Here is a 16,743-nt window from a genome sequence, read left to right on the forward strand (position 1 = left end):
CTCAGTTGGATAGGCAGACCTACTGGAAGCAAACTCATGAACAGAGGTTAGTATAGTGCCCGGAGTTTTAACATAATTGGCAACTGCTAGATCTTTCAGAGCATTTATAGATTCTCCCTCCCCGGCAGGCACCTGGAATGGCCGACCATACAATATCTCAGTGGGGCGTAATTTGAGCTGCTTCTGGGAGCCCCTCTGATCCGTGGCAGGGCAACTGACAAGGCCTTATCCCAAGGTAAATTAGTCTCTTGACATATTTTAGCAATGCTCCTTTTTAATATGTAATTCATTTTCTCAGTTTTTCCTGTTGATTGCGGCCGCCAGGATGAACGTAGCTTCCAGTTAATTCGCGGTGCTTTAGGTACTTGTTAGGTTATGGTGGAGACAAAAGCAGGCCCATTGTCACTTTGAAGGGGGTTAGGCAGCCCAAAGAGGGGGATAATTTCCTTAAGGTGGACTTTAACCACTTCAGAGGCTTTTTCTGTCCTGGTGGGATATGCCTCCACCCATCCTGAAAAAGTGTCCACAAATACTAGCAGGTGTCTGAAATTTTCTGTGGCTTGAGGCATTTGAGTCAAGTCTATTTGCCAGTCCTCAGTGGGGCAGGTTCCTCTGTGTTGAGTGCCCATGTGGGGAGGCCTGACAGCAGTCTTTGGGTTATTTTTAGCACAAATCATGCAATTTTGAGTGGCTTGCTGGTTGGTCCTTTGTAGGTTCGGCCCCATTATGTATTTTTGTCCTCTGTAGTCTAAGGGGCTCAAGTTCATGTCCCTTTAAAGCCTCGTAGAGGAGCTTTAGTATGAGCCTATCCGTAGTTCGGGATCCAAATCCGACAAAATCCTGCCATTCCCAGAGACCCCCTCATTTGTCTGTGAGGCTTGGGTGTTCCCAAGCCTGCAGTTGCCCATTTTCTATCAGGCAAAAGACCCCGCTGTCCTGGAGGAATGACAAAACGCGGATACGTGACTTGTTTCGCACACACTTGGGCCTTTTTCTGGGAGGCCTTATATCCACAATTGGCCAAATAATTCAGCGCTCCTGTGGTATTTTGTAGACTCATCATATGCAAGGATTGCGATGAGCAAGTCATCCCCATATTGGAGTAAGAGTCCCTCATCCAATATTAAGTTTCTCAGGTCCCTAGCCAACATTTCCCCAAACAAGGCAGGGGAATTCTTAAATCCTTGAGGCAGGACTGTCCAACAGTACTGTTGGACTACCTGTGTTGCTGGGTCCTGCCATTCAAAAACAAACAGCTTCTGTGATTCTTCTGCAATAAGAATGCAGAAAAAAAGCATCTTTCAAGTCCAAAACCGAGAACCAGCTGAAGTCTCCAGAATCGTTGTAAGGAGAGTGTACGGATTAGATACCACAGGGTGCACATCTTGGACAATTTCATTAATAGCCCTCAAGTCTTGGACAAAGTGATACTCTGTTGAGTTTGGCTTTTTGACTGGGAGGATAGGGGTGTTAAATGGGACCTACCAGGTTTAACCAGTCCTGTTTTCAAAGTTTTTGAGAACTGGCTAAATTCCCTTTGGGGCTTCTTGCCTCAGAGGGTATTGTTTTGGATTAGATGTCCCAGTGTGCCTTTTTAAGGGGATTTGCATTGGCCATGTATTTCTGGCCTTCCCTGGTGTGCTATCAGCCCACACTTCCAGCCTTACCTTTTCGTAGACCTCTGGTGAGTGCAGGGGAAGAGCTCTGTCTCCTTTTCTGGGGCATCCATGAATGCCATCTGTAGGCTTACAGTGTGGGCTGGTGGGACCCTGATGTCAAGCTGTCTTGGCAAAAAGTTACTTGAGCATTTAAGTTACAAGGGAGACCTCAGCCCAAATGAGGGATTGGACACACCAGCATACATAAGAAACTGTGTTTCAGGGTGAGGTCTCCTCATTGGCATAGAGGTTGTAAGAAAGAAAAATTTTGTACTTCTCCAGAAACTGCCATGAACTGGATGGATTGAGATGTTTTCTGTGCCACCTTGGTGTTTATCACAGAGTTTGTTGCACTCGTATTTATCAGAAAGTCAATCAACTTGTCCCACACTATCAAAGGTACCTGGGGCTCCTGTGGGGAAATTGTAATTGGACGCCTCAAGTTCAAGGGAGCCCCCAGGCCTCTTCATTCATCATCAGAGTGTTCCTCTCTTTCTACCATATGAGAGGCTCCCATCTTTCATTTATTGTTTTCTTTCTTATTCTTTAGTCTAGGGCAATCTTTTTTCCCACGCCCTTCCTCCTTACAGTAAGCACATTGTTCCCTCCTCAATGGTGACTTACCTCCCTTCCAGTTACTTGCCTTCCAGGAATCCAATGCTGCTGCCAGAAAAGTGGCATTCCGTCTTGCATCCTCTCGCTTCTGTCGTTGTTCCCTGTTGTTGAACACTTTAAAAGCAACATCTACCAATTGAGAAGGGTTCATTCCAACTGCACCATCTAACTTTTGTAATTTTCTTCTTATATCTGGGTACTTTGCCCAATGCAGGTCATATTTACCTCATATTCTCATATTTTTGGGGGTCTCAGGATCTGCATCAGTGTAGCACCTATAAGATTGATAAATTCTTTCTAGAAACTCTGATGGATCCTCAGTGGGTTTTTGTTGTATCTCCTGAATTTTGTTTACGCTCTTTTGCCTAGGTACTCCCTTTGGAACACCCACTAAGATACACTTCCCATAATGCTTTAGGAGCAGGCTACCTCCATTATTAGGCTCCCAGTCAGGCTCAGCAGCAGGAACTGTCAGATCTGCTTCTGGAGTTCCGTCTGGATCTGCTGGATAAGCTAGTGTGCTTCCTCTTTAGCCTTGTCAGTGACCATCCTTCTTTCATCCCCAGTAAGTATCATATTCATACGAGTGTGAATGCCCAAGAGGGATGGTAAGTGGCAAAGACAGAAGTGAAAATTTCAGTCATGCGGAGGGAGTCCTCTCGGTAAGTAGGGTTATAGTTTTTCCAACTAAACAAATCTGATGTTGAGAATGGCTTGTGCATCCATAGAAACCCAGCTGGTTTAAGAAACGCATCTGCATTAAGGCCTCCTATAGGATATTGGTGCAAGGGAAACTGCCCTGCTCCAGCAGTGGCTCCTAGTCCAAACTGGGTGCCCTGTCAGGTCTTAGATGGTGACACCAAACCTGGCCCCTGTGCCCCGGAGGTTAGCATAGGAACTTCTAATTGATCCCCATAAGTAAATGAAACAGGAGGCGGTGAATATGTTGGTGGCATGTGGGCGGGGGGTGGCCAGAACAACTGCTGGTGCAGTCTGCTCGGCCAGTGGGGGAGCCGGGCTGGCCAGAGGGGGGGTGTAAGTTTCAAAATAACATGTCCCCACTCTCACTTTCTCCCCTTCCTCTTGTAGAACAGGTTTTCCCTTGGTTTTCTCTTTCGACTGCTGTACCATAAGGTGGCAGCAGTCTGACTTCTTTTCCTCCTGTTACAATAGCATAACTGCTTCTACATACAGAATCTCATCATTTTTACCTGCTCTTTCACAAAACAATTCTAACTGCAAGATCGTATAATAAGTGAGCGATTCAATGGCCACTGCTCTCCTGATCCTAACATATATTGGGCCACACGCTATTACAATAAAATATCATCTCTTCTTTAGTCATAGACCCACAGCTATATTTTGCCCATTTATTTAAGATACGCCCCAAAGGGCTTTCCTTAGGGACAGATGAAGTATTTCCCATATTTATAAGTTCAGTGGGTTTCCCTGGTGGCACAGTGCTTAAGAATCTGCCTGCCAATGCAGGGAACATGGGTTCGAGCCCTAGTCCGGGAAGATACCACATGCCGCAGAGCAACTAAGCCCGTGGACCACAGCTACTGAGCCTGCGCTCTAGAGCCCACACGCCACTACTACTGAAGCCCACGCGCCTAGAGCCTGTGCTCTACAACAAGAGAAGCCACCACAATGAGCAGCCCACTCACCGCAACTAGAGAAAGCCCATGTGCAGAAACGAAGACCCAACACAGCCAAAAAGATAAATAAATTAGATAAATAAAATTTTTAAAAAGTTCAAGAACAACAAAACACAAAAAGCACAAGCAAATTCTAATACCAAAAGCACAAAGAGATTCCATCAAGAATGAATGCAGTATAGCTGATTCACTTTGTTATAAAGCAGCAACAAACACACCATTGTAAAGCAATTATACTCCAATAAAGATGTAAAAAAAAAAAAATGAATGCAAAACAAAAGCCAACAAACTGGTTCACAAAGCAGGTAGAGTCCAACAACAATTCCGCTCTCCAGCAGGGCACCCCAATCAAACGAACAAATTGGCTTTTCCCTTAAAGGAAAAAAGCCCAAACTGAGTGGGGAAAATGTTCCCAGTCGTATATACTGGAGCTACTTACCCTTCTATGTGAGACCCATTTGGCTCCCAAATGTTGATTCCCCACTTCAGCTGCCCAGCGCTGGGGCAGCCGGTGCCACTTCAGGGAATTTTGAAGGAAAGATCCTCAGGACAAATGGTCCCGGTGGCTGCTAGGGCCTTACCTGAAAATTCCCCAACAGAGGCCAACTAGCCACAAGCACCAAGGGTCCTGGCCGGCTCACCAAAATTTGTTGCCGAGCCCAAGCTCACTCTGCTCAGCAGACAACAGGCCAACAAATCAGGAGACAAGTTGTTGGGACAAGGAAGAACAACTTTAATGGGAAAGCTAGCAGACTGAGAAGATGGCAGAATGGTGTCTATGAAGATGGCAGAAGAGTCTATATAAGGCACTGTTTTATTAGAACCATAAAAACATACACACTTACATGTGAATTTGTAACTGGGAGAAACGCTGTCTGAATGTAAGATGGTTTTCCTTTGGCCCTTCTGACTTTCCTTCAGGGGCCTTTCATTTTGTCACTAAGTTTTGTTTCCTTGTAGCCTCACCTCCTCTGCCTCTCACATTTCTCCTCCTCATAGCTAAATAGATGTCTCTAGAAGGGAAGCAAGACCGTCTAGGCGGCCAGTAAACTGGTAATAGGGGCAACTGAAGGGGGAGAGACTGTTTGGTGCCGACATTCCACCAGGAAGTCTCCTCTGTGAATAAACGGCTCGCCTGTGTGTGGCCAAAGGCTGCGGCTTAGGATGGGAGGAGTTCTACAAACCTGACCGATGGACTTAGATGGGTTTTCTCATCTCAAATCATAGCGTTCCTGTGTTGTCCAGATCAGACAGTTATTCCCTTCTTCTCTGTTACGGAGCCTAAACCAGCCTCTTGTTCATACTCCCTTGAAACCCATGAGGGGCAGTGACGTACTTCATCCTGAATCCACAGTCTCACACACTAGACAGAAAAAAATGAGTTTCCGTTTGCGTGCGTGTGTGCGTGCGTGTGTGGGGTTCAAACCCAGGCCTGCCATGGAGGCTGCGCTTTCTCAGTGCGGCTCTAGGGCTGCACAAAATGGATGGGAGCCCGTGGGTAAGAACAGGAAGCTCCAGCTGGTCAAGGAAGGCCTTTCAGAGAGGCTCCCTGCAGCCTCACCCTGACGGGAGGCCCGGATCCTGGAGTGGAGAGACAGTGCCCCTGAGGGGACAGCCACAGAGTGTCAGGGGACCGTGACCAGGCGGGCAGTGGATGGACGTCACTGAGTGGACTGTGCAGCACCTTCTGGGGAGGAGGACTGATCTGCCCTGCGTGGTGGGAGACGTCTTCCAGCATCAGCCTGGGACAGGCAGAGGTTTCCAGAAGCAGACGAGTTAACAGGTTGTTAAACAGTAGAAAGAAGGAAAAGCATTGAGTTCCTAGTTCTCATGCGGTGAGGAAATAAATAACCTGTGGGACAAAAGCACACCTGGTCACAGCTGGATCCCCTCCAAGGGTTTCAGCCAGGCGTCCTGATTGTCCTTCAACGTGGCACTAGGGTCACATCCATGACCGCAGGCTGAGGCGGGGCAGGGGCTGCAGGGAAGGGGCAGGTGGCACCCAGAGGAGAAAGAGGCCTTGGGGAGAGATGGGAGCAATCTTGGCCTGGCCCAGGGGAGGGGGCATGAATCCCCAGGGCTGTGATAGGGCAGGGGAGCTGCCAAGACATCCGGGCCCTAACGGGGTAGACTCAGAAATGGGGGGAGGCTGGAGGTGTCAGGGGCCTTCCTGGCCCAGAGGAGCAGCATCTTCATCTGGGTCTGCGTGCTGGGGGAGGCCACAGTGTGGCCCCCATCTCGAGGTGTGGCCACACATCCCACATCTCTCACAAAGGGGACAGCATGCCTGCCAGCACCCTCACAGTTCAGGTCTAGAGGCAGGGACCCTGGGCCTCAGAGGTTCCTGAAGTTCCTGCCTCTGCTTTCTGGAAAGGGTCCCGCCAGAGCCAGGCAGCCTGGGGGCCACCACCTGGACAGCCGGGGCCTGCCCTGTGACCCAATCTCTCTGCGCCCAGGAGACCCCAATACGATCCTTGACCAGACAGTCGCACAAGAAAAGCCTACAGTGAGCACAGCCTCGGGAGCACCGAAGGTCTCCCTGGCCTCTCAGTGGACAGGGCTCTCCAGGGACTCACAGGACAGGGCGGCTGCACACACAGGCCTGGAGGGCTGCCGGGCCAAGGCCGCCGCATGTGTCCACCAGGTGTGGAGCTCCGCTCCAGTGCCGCGTGGACGACAGCCGCCCGCCTGCCCCCGTCGCTCCACGGCCGCCTCCTGGTGCCCTCACGGGCCTTCCCTCTGTGGAAAGGCTGCTGTGTGTCTTGTGGCTCTGCATCCTCACGGGCCTGCTGTTCTTCCTCGTGACCCTAACCTGCCATGACCCAAACTCCCCGAATGGCTTCTCCCTGGGCCCCTTCCAGTGTCAGCTCCTGTCTCAGCAGGGTCATCCCTGAGTGGCACCTCTGATGGGCCCAGTGCATGTTTGTGGCAGGTGATGTCATAGGTCAAAGGTTAGTCTCTGGTCGATTAGCTGTTTAGTCAACTCTGGCCCATGGACTCAGGGCTAAAGCACAGCTGTGTAAGGGCCGGCGATGTCCCTGACCTGTAATGTGCAGTGGAGGATCATGAGACCCACTAATAGAACACGCGTTTATGTATGTGCACATGTGTACACTAGCTGTATAAATGCACACGTGTGTGTACACATACATATATGGGCATGTGTGTCTATGCCTGTGCATCACTGCTGCAACACTGGGGTGAAATGTACCTGGAAGTGGGATGTTCGGCCCTGGGTTTTAAGAAACATTAACAGTGAGATTGTAGTCATGCCCTGTTGTTTAGTGTGAGAAAATTCCACAGGGAAAGGACATGAAGAGGTTCTATCACATTCTCATCTTTATGATGAAAGCCAGGAAATAAATGTCTAAAGATGAACTAATATCTAAATATTCAAATGTATCTACTCAAAGGAATTTTATACATTTGAAATGTTCATAGTTGAGACTTAACAACCAAGAAAATGTTTACGTGGAAAAATTGGGAAAAATACAGACTTCTTTCTTACGCTCACAATTTAAATTAACATATGAAAATATCCCAGAAAAATGAAAATGATGCGTTGTAGCAGGGGAGGGGTTTATGGGAGATATTTTTTCTAAGGTTCTTTACAGCTGTTGTTATAATCACTTTGACAATTAAAACACAAGAGGCCATTGGAACTGCAAAGAGGTACAGGAAGATAGCTTTACTGGTGGAGGTGGCTTTGCCGGGGATGAGCAGTGTGTTTCTCCGGCCTCCTCAGGCTTTAGCAGCTGCGGGTAAAACCCCAGCTTTACCAGCATCACTGCTCCTAGGCTGAGGCCCCATCATGTCTCTGCCCACAGCCTTTTCTCTCTTTCTTCCTTTTCAAAGCACAAACCCGCTGGTTGAGAACTTAAATGGATAAAAAGGGCTCTGGAATTAGATGCACGTGTCTGAACGTGGACTTGGGGTAAATGTCTCTGCCCGCGGAGCCTGGGGTCTCGTTTGGGGGCGTCGGTGAGTGGCCTGCTCTTGGGCGGTGCTCAGCAGAGCAAGCACTGAGTCCTGGCAGCCGCTCCCGCCAGCCGGGTGTTGTGAATCCTACACTGATCCCCAGAAAGGATGGGGTGGAAGGTAGAACTCGGGCCTCGGGGCCCCGAGATGGATGGGAACCCTTGTTCTGAGAGTCCCCGGTAGTGGTGCTCTGAGCCGTCACCGAGGGGCTCTGATGCTTCTCAGGGAAATGATGGGTCTGGCGTCACCATGAAGACTGGCTGAGATCATCACGTGAACTGACTGAAAGCTGTAAAGCGCTGTCACAACGGGCGGTGCCCTGGACCATCACTAATCCCGAACCTGTGCTCCCGAGGACCCTCCCCCGCTCCTGCAGACCTGCCCGCTGGGGGCTGGGGCTGGACTTGGGACTCGGGTCTTCAGAGGAGGAAACCGAGGCCCAGTGGGTCCCCTGCAGCCTCAGGCTCCATGCTCCTGGCCCGCCCACAGAGAGGTCCCTGCTGTGTCCCCGTGCAGGGCCCCACCCTCGAGTGACCGCCCTCTCTGCTCTTTCCGTCTCAGGGCGCAGTGTGGATCCTGGCCTGGCCGGTCTGCTGGGGCAACAGGCACCGCGCTCCCAACAGCCTTTCGTGGTCACCTTTTTCAGGGCGAGCCCCGGCCCCGTCCGAGCCCCTCGGGCGGTGAGGCCCCTGAGGAGGAGGCTGCCGAAAAGAACCAACGAGCTGCCGCCCCCAAACAAACTGCCGGGGATCTTCGGTGAGGTTGGGGACCAGGTGGTGGGGACAGAACCCTCCTGGCTTCAGTGGGGTCAGGCTCATGGTCAGTCACCCAGCCACCTTTCCTGACACCACTTTGCCCCTGCACCCTGGGGACCAGCCACTGCACGGTCTCCAGGGCTCTGAGTATCTGCCCTCACCGCCCCTGCTGCCCTGAAGTCCCTTCCTGCCCTCCCTGGCTCACCAGGCCCCCCCACCCCCCCGTCAAAATCAGGTGCCCCTGGTGGCCCTCGGTGCTGCCCCGGGCGCCCTGCAGGATCCAAGCGTTTCTGTGAAGGTGTCCCTACCGGGCCAAGCCCCTTGGGATCAGAGCCCCCTGGTGCCCTCCTTTCCTTCACGGGGAGCCAGGCTTTGCTTGGCCTCAGTGGGAGCCACTTGTCCTCTGGAATGGGCGTGGCTGGAGAGGCGGATGAGGTCAGGGGTGTCTCCGGAGGAAAGGAGGAGGGGCTGCTGGGCGGCAGAGGGTCCCCGGGCTGCTGAGTGGACCATGGGGAGTCACAGGCAGAAAGTCAGGGGAGGCTGGGCTGAGCGTGGGGTGACTGTAACCACGGGGAATCATCTGGAGCCGTCGAAGGTTCTTGACCAGGGTCATGGCGCCAGCAGAGCTGCAGAGATGGGCTTTATGAGACCAAATGGGTTAGTTTCCCATCGTTCATTTACTCAACAGATGAGCCCATCAGGGCGTCCCCCGCCCCGGGAGCTCCCTGTGGTGGGTGCACAGAGCGGGAACCCCAGCAAAGACCTTGCCCCTTCTGTCCCCCGCAGACGACGTCCACGGCTCCCACCGCCGACAGGTGTGCCGTCGGCATGAGCTCTATGTCAGCTTCCAGGACCTTGGCTGGCTGGTAATTCCTGACTCTCCTTCTTTCCTAAATGACAGTCCCCACCTTGAAGATGGCAAGTGTATGTCCAAGAGGAGGTAGAAACATGGGGGATTTGCATTTTCTTGTTTTATTTTCCTCTGTGTTTTTCCAAGTCCTCTAAAGGGAGAATGTGTTGCTTTTGTAGTGAAAAGTGCTTTTTTGTGAAAACCATGAAAATGGAGACTGTCTGAATGCTTAGCCATAAAATGTCAGAGCTGCAGCAGGAAAACTGAGGCCAGGGTGGGCAGTGCCTCTGGCCTTTGCTGTGACTGGGGGTGAGCTGGGGAGGACGAAGCAGAGCGCTGATGGCGCATGAAGGGGACGGAGATCGTGCCCAGCCCTGTCTGCTTAGGGTCTTCTAGTGGATGTCAGGCCTCTGGGGGAAACTGCCCTGGGAGGGGCCCGAGGGTGGGCTGGTGGGCCCTGAGGCTGAGGGAGGGTAAGGGGCAGCCCTGAGTTGTGCTGTGACAGGTGCTGGACTGGGGGGCTCGGGAGGGGCACATGGATGGGACTCACCTTCTCCCATTACCTGCCCCCAGGACTGGGTCATCGCCCCCCAAGGCTACTCAGCCTATTACTGTGAAGGGGAGTGCTCCTTCCCACTGGACTCCTGCATGAATGCCACCAACCACGCCATCCTGCAGTCCCTGGTCAGTACCGTGTCCCTCTGCCTGGACGCCCAGGGGAGGGGTTTGCGGAGGAGAGGGGCGCGTGCAGCCAGCAGGTGATGGCAGCACTGCTGTGTCAGGGAGCTTTCTCTACATGGAAACTGTAAGGAACGGCACCAAAGACGGAGGAGAGCTTAAACAAGCTTTATTCGGGTACGCTCCCGGGCGAGGTTCACTGGTCCGAGAGAAAGTGGCCAGAGAAGTCGCGCCCGGGCGAGAGTTTGGGCAGAATTTATAGGGGAAGAAGGGAAAGGGGTGTGGTGAATCCGGGAGGGCGCAGGGTATTCCTTATTTGGTGGTCTTTTCGGGTATCGTGAGGGACCGTTAGTCCCGCCCCTCGAAAGGCGGGAAGGCTGGGCCGGGTGGAAAGTCCCCAGTTCAGTTACTGGAACTGGGTGGTCCGGAAAGTCTCCAGGTCAGTTTCTGGAACTGGGTGGTCCGGAAAGTTTCGGTCTGATGCAACCTGTGAGTCTGATTGCTTTCCCCTGCCTCGGGCCAGTTGGCCTACAGAAACCTTTCTGCGTGCACGTGCAGTGAATCCCACAGCCGTGCAAAAACTGGTTCCCGTGTGGGCCACCCCCAACCCGTGCACCTGAACACACACGCACATGGGGGACTTGCACGTCCATGCGGTGGGTACCAGACTTACAAAGGCCCGCCTGCTGGGGGTCAGAGGCACAGCCCGTGCATGATAGGCGGGCATCCCACACGGCTACTTGTGCCGTCGGAACACACACGTGCACCATGTTCACTGGCACGTTCGGCCTCCTGTGTGTCACACACGCCCTCAGGGTCGGGGTGGGTGACACACGTGTGGGTTCTGCCCCCTCTTCCTGTGCCGGAGTCCCCAGGTACCCCGTGCCCCTCTGGTTTCCCCTCCTGTTCCTTTCCCGTTGGCTCTTTTTTCTGGGTCCCTCTGGGCTCTTTGTGTCTCTACAGGCTTTTGATGCCCCAGTGTCTGGGGAAACTAAATGCTGAAAAAGTTTCTAATAGGAACACTGTTGCTGCTGCTTATCGCTAAGTGTTTTAAATGTTTTTTAGTGCTGAGGCTTCTTTCTAGAACATTGACCTGGACACTGCAGTTACAGGTTGTTCAAGGTGATGCCCTAGAGCAAATGAGTTAAGGCAGCATGGACCCCAGGATAATGCCTCCTTTCCCAATGGTCACATGGGATTTGCTGGACCCCTGGGGAGCTGCCTTCCTTGAAGAAGGTCAGGGGTGATGGAGCCTGTCCTGGCAGCAGGCTGCTCAGAGCTGGGGCTTCTGGGGTAAGGCTGGGCTCTGGGGACCGGGGGCCAGGCTGCCGGACAGGGCCCCCCATGAGACGGCTTCGCCCAGGTCCTGCTCAGCGGCCTCCGTGAGGCCTGGGAGGTCCCGGTGGATGGAAGCAGGTTCCCTTTTCTCTCCAGCCCCTGACAGGTTGGGGGGCTGCCTTCCGGGCCCTGCCATGTGGGGCCCCGATGAAGAGTCCAGGGTGAACGGCAGCTCATCCTCCGAGTCTCCAGATAAATATTTTTGTAGAGGCTGCAAGAGCTCACTCAGTCGGGCTGTCTTTAGGGGTAGAGCTGTTTGGAGGAGGGTAGCAGGATCCCCGTGCCAGGTCCCAGTCGTGCCGCGGCCTCGGCCTCAGCCATGGAACTGGGCAGGTGACTCGGTCCCTGTGCCCTCAGTGGTCATCTGCCCAGAACAATCTCTGCCTAGAAATCGTTAGGAGGGGTGGAGGTGCTTTGAGAAACAACAGTGTCGGACACCCCAAGGGTGAGCCTAGAAGTCTGGCCGCCAGCAGGTGTAACACGGACCTTCACCGGCTCCCAGTCTGGAGTGGGAGACGGACCAGAAACAGCTCATGCGGACAAGACACGATCAGGGACGTTGCAGAAGCGCAGGGAGAAGAGAGGAGCAGAGGGGACCCCGGGGGCGGCGCTGCAGGGGCGCAGGCAGGACCTGGCACACGTGCCGGGGGCCAGCAGGGTCAGGGTCGTCCTGTCTGAGGGGAGGGGCTATGACAGGAGCCACAGGTGCCCAGGCTAGGCCTGAGGGCAGCGGGGGGAGGGGTGGGGGTGGCCAAGGGGGCGGGGCCGGGGCAGAGTTCGCGCCAGCACCTGCCGGGCTGCGGGGCGAGATGGCGCCGGGGAGGAGCGAGCGGCTGCAGCCCGGGCGGCAGGAGCTGGGGGCTGGGACGGGGTCCCCGCGGTTCTCACGCCTCTGCCTGCCGCCCCCCCTCCCCGCCAGGTGCACCTGATGAAGCCTGACGCGGTGCCCAAGGCGTGCTGCGCGCCCACCAAGCTGAGCGCCACCTCCGTGCTCTACTACGACAGCAGCAACAACGTCATCCTGCGCAAGCACCGCAACATGGTGGTCCGCGCCTGCGGCTGCCACTGAGTCCCCACCCCGCCTGCTGCGCCGCCCCTACCGGGTCAGGTCAGCCCTCCGCAGGGGGCACCCCCCCCAACGCCTTCACATATCAGGCAGGGCGGCAGCGAGGGCGCCCCTCCGCTGCCCACATCCTGCCAGGGGCTGGTCCTCCCCAGGCCCCTCTGCCCCGCCCCCGCCCGGCACCTGAGGCGGTGGTGGAACTCCGGCCGGGTGGTCTGCGTCCGCAGCAGGGTCCTACCCCAGCCCCCTCCCCAGAAGCACGGGCTGACCGTTCTTTGGGGCTGGCAGAGAGTCCTGTCTGAGGACCTGCCCTTGTTCACTGCTGGGCCAGCTGTGGCCGGATGTGGCACGAACTCAGAGGCACCTGCAACCCAGGATGGCCACCTCAGGCCCTTCACCGTCCACGACAGGGTCTGGGGATGTGTAGACAGGTCCTGGTCCATCTCCAGATGCCTGCCCTTCCCAGGTGCAAAACTGGGCATTTCTGGGCACTTCTGTTAGAGTGTGGAGTTGCCCTCGGTGGGCTATATTTGTGGATCTGAATTACCAAACCGCTGGCCACAAGGAGGCATGTGGGTCGCCTCCAGAAAGAGCTAAATGGACAGCATGATTTAGGGCCAAGGCCGATGGCATTCATCTTCCCTGTCTTCCTCCCTTGACCTGCCTCTGCTGTCTGGGGAAGACGTGCAGGGCATGGACACTTCAGGGAAACAAAAAATCCTGGGGGCTTTATTGACCCCGTCTGTCTGTCACCATGTTGAACCATCAGGAGTTCAGGTCTGTGGAAAAGTTATCTTTCTGGTGAGCCAAGTATGGTGGATACATCGGGTGGCCCAGGGTGACAATGCCCAGCACGGGTGACATAGTTTCCCTTAACCTTCTGCACGGCAGTCATCAATAATCAACCTTGATATTTTTTCTTTCAAATCTGGATAGAATTTCAAAATGACCAGCACAGAACTCCAGGTGGCCACCACCAACAGGTTAGAGTTGGCATGTGGAGTGAAAACTCTCTGCCATCTCCTGCCTCCAGTGCTCTGGGACACGGGGCAGCCTGGGGCCAGGCGTGGAGCGAGGGCAAGGCTTGTCAGCACCTGCCCGTGTCCAGAAGCTGTCAGAAACATACTGTTCAGCCGAGTCTGCGTCACCCTGTGTGCCCAGGAGCCCTGTCCTGTCTCTCGGGGCCTGTGAGCCAGAGAAAAGGCCCCGGTCCCAGGGGAGTGACAGGCAGTCCCAGGGGAGTGACAGGCGGCAATTAAGCTGAGCTGGGTGGGGCGGTTCCCGGAAACCTCTGCTCTCCTTGGAGCGGCCGCCGGCAGCTGGAGTGTTTATTTGATTTCTGACTTGGTAAGCCTGTAATTTACCTGGTGGAGCGGACTGCGTCCAGCTGCCCGAACCCTGAAATACCGTGTCATTAAAAGCACAGCCTGGGCCCGCCCCAACCCACGGGCACAGCCCAGGACGTGCAGTCCTGGAATTCACTCTGCGCCCCAAGGAAGGGCTCCGGGAGCGCAGGTCTGGCAGCAGGGGTGAAGGCTGGGGCCTTGCTGCAGGACAGCAGCCCCTCCGCCTGGACCTGGGCGGGCCTCTGGGAGCCAGTGCACAGGAAGTGACCCTCCCCATGGACAGAGGAAGTTGGTGGTCTCCTCTTTAACCTGGGGCTTTGAGCTGAGGCTGGCAGTGAGCGGACCAGGTACCAGCCCAAGTGTCAGGAGACCCGTATTCTGGCTCCAGCTCAGCCACTGATGTCTGGGCAAGTGCCCCCTGATCCAGGGTTCAGTTTCCTGTCTCTGGCATGAGGCATACAAGGACTCTCACGTCTCCAAAGGCCGTTCCAGCCAGAGAATCTGCCTGCCACTCTGGCCATCTCTTTTCAGAGCGCCAAAACATGGCCTGAGTGCCCAGCTGTCCTAGGACTTGAAACCTGCCATTTCAGGGCCTTATTCAGTGATCTCTCCTCCCAACATCAAGGGCAGTGGAGGCTTAGAAACTTTTGACAAATGTCAGTGTTAGGTTTCTTCAGTGCCTAAGCACATAACCTGGCATGGTTTGGGGCACCAGGGAAGTTTATGAAGTGAATGTTTTGAAGATGTGGACTGCCCTGCCCTCAGAGGTGTAGAACAAAAGGAACATAGGATTGTGATACGACTCCCGTTTCGTGCAATAAAGCCAAAAGTCCAGCAGTCATGGCCTTCCTGACACTTCTGGCACCTTCAGCCATCCAGGTGGCCACCAAATGAAATCAAATAGAAAAGGCTTCAGAGAAGGGAGACAATTAAGGACGGAAAGCTGATGAGGTGGCAGTGGTCAGTCACTAGGCCCACCTCGTTTATCTGGTTGCCCTTGGCAGTCTGGGTCACATTCAAGGCTGCACATGAGAAGCATAAATGAGGGCGGTCAGCTCAGACTCACTGGCGGCAAAGTAAAGCACTGCCGGAGAGGGTGGGCCCAAAGGAACAGCAGCGCCTGGGGCCATGCTGTGTGGGCACATTGCTCTGTCACCTCACCCCTGGTGCACATCTTCATAACTGAAGCGTGATCCTGGCCCAGAGGCCAGCTCATCGGGCGAAGGCCTATTCTTGTGTGTCTCTATGTAGGAAAGTAGGTGACATTCTTCAAGAAATTCCCTGTAACTTCATAGGGAAGGAAGCTGTGACAGGAGAGGGTGAGCTTTGTAGCTCGCAGACCGGCTGGCAACAAGCCCTGGCTCTGCCTCTTGTTGATCTGACCACACTGCGCACCGGGCAGCCGGCTCCCCCCTCTGTAGAACAGGCTACTGGCTCTGCCCTGGCAAGGCCAGCACGGGGAGCAGGTCTGTTCGGAGCACTCGGCACTGGGTCTGCACACCTGCGCTGAATGAATAGCATTATTAGTGGCCTTATTTTATTATTTTTTTTGCGGTACGCAGGCCTCTCACTGTTGTGGCCTCTCCCGTTGCAGAGCACAGGCTCCGGACGCGCAGGCTTAGTGGCCATGCCTCACGGGCCTAGCCGCTCCGCGGCATGTGGGATCTTCCCGGACCGTGGCACGAACCCATGTCCCCTGCATCGCAGGTGGACTCTCAACCACTGCGCCACCAGGGAAGCCCTAGTGGCCTTATTTTAAATGAATTTGCAAATGTGGGCCTCTCCCGCGTGCCTTCCTATTAAAACCCACTCCTCCCAGAATGTGTCCTTGGAGGTGCTGCTGTACTTACTTCAAAGCTGTGCTTTTCCTAAAAAAATAAAAACTTGGTAGTCTCCTGGGGTGAGGTGTGGACCCTCCGTGGGGGGGGGGGGGGGGGTGCGTAGCGGCCAGCAGGGGACATGGCAGCGTTGCCCCCTCTCTGTCCTCCCACAGCCCTGCTCACTAGTGCAGCTCAAGGGTAAACTTTCTGGGGTTTGTCTCCTCACTGGGAAGCCTTGAGCGAGCATTTGGCCCTCTTTAAAAAAAAAAAAAAAAAAAAGTTTTTCTCACTTAAGAAAATATTACATGTGTGTCGGGGACACTCTTAAAAATCAAAAGCAGAATACAAACACACACAATCTCACCACGTGGAGATAACCGGGGTTAATAATTCCTTCCAGGCTTCTTTCCTTAGCGCGCTCCTGTCGGTCTCTTTATATAATATATGGGTATTCTACAAAGTTAGGATCGTACTCTATGCGCTGCTTGGTGATCTGAATTATTCAATCTATGACGTATTTTGAACATTTCTGTTATTAAATATTCTCTGGAAACATAGTTTGCAGTAGCACTCCATCCCTTGACTTCTGCCTTAGTTTTGTCACTTACAAACCAGGGCTCACTATTCCTTCCCCGGAGGGCAGGTGTGCGGCCCCCCGATCCTGTCACCTGCAGCCCTGGCCCAGCATCGGGAAGGCAGGGAGCCAGGGCACGGCCGCCAGGCTGGCCATTAGCCCAGAACACCTGGACTAGGAACCTCAGGTCTGAGGCTTAGGTCACCACCTGCACAAGGGTCACAGGTGATGACCATGCAGTAGTTTCTGGGGAAGCCCTTACACAGGACAGGGTGAGCAGTCGGCCCCTAATGATCCCCCAACCAGCCTCTCTGGCCAGTCCACTGGTCCCCCCTTCCCAGGGGCATCAGGGAGGTCCAGTGACGAAGTCCCCCTGCCCCCACCCTGCCCTTGTTTCACAAGGGCTTTGT

General features: G+C 54.3%; 1 protein-coding gene across 1 annotated transcript in view; it reads left to right on the forward strand.

Annotated features, from left to right (window-relative positions):
* The window catches only part of LOC137218549 (bone morphogenetic protein 8B-like), a 41,362-nt gene extending 27,549 nt beyond the window's left edge, over positions 1–13,813 (forward strand). The window contains exons 4-7 of the mRNA XM_067725604.1: positions 8,471–8,665; positions 9,451–9,530; positions 10,088–10,198; positions 12,450–13,813. Of these exons, the coding sequence (XP_067581705.1) occupies positions 8,471–8,665; positions 9,451–9,530; positions 10,088–10,198; positions 12,450–12,599 (536 nt within the window). The 3' untranslated portion in view covers positions 12,600–13,813. The remainder of the gene's footprint in view (positions 1–8,470; positions 8,666–9,450; positions 9,531–10,087; positions 10,199–12,449) is intronic.
* Positions 13,814–16,743: the final 2,930 nt, after the last annotated feature.

The sequence above is a fragment of the Pseudorca crassidens genome, chromosome 2 (assembly GCF_039906515.1).
Source record: "Pseudorca crassidens isolate mPseCra1 chromosome 2, mPseCra1.hap1, whole genome shotgun sequence".
In the NCBI taxonomy this organism is placed as follows: Eukaryota; Metazoa; Chordata; class Mammalia; order Artiodactyla; family Delphinidae; genus Pseudorca; species Pseudorca crassidens.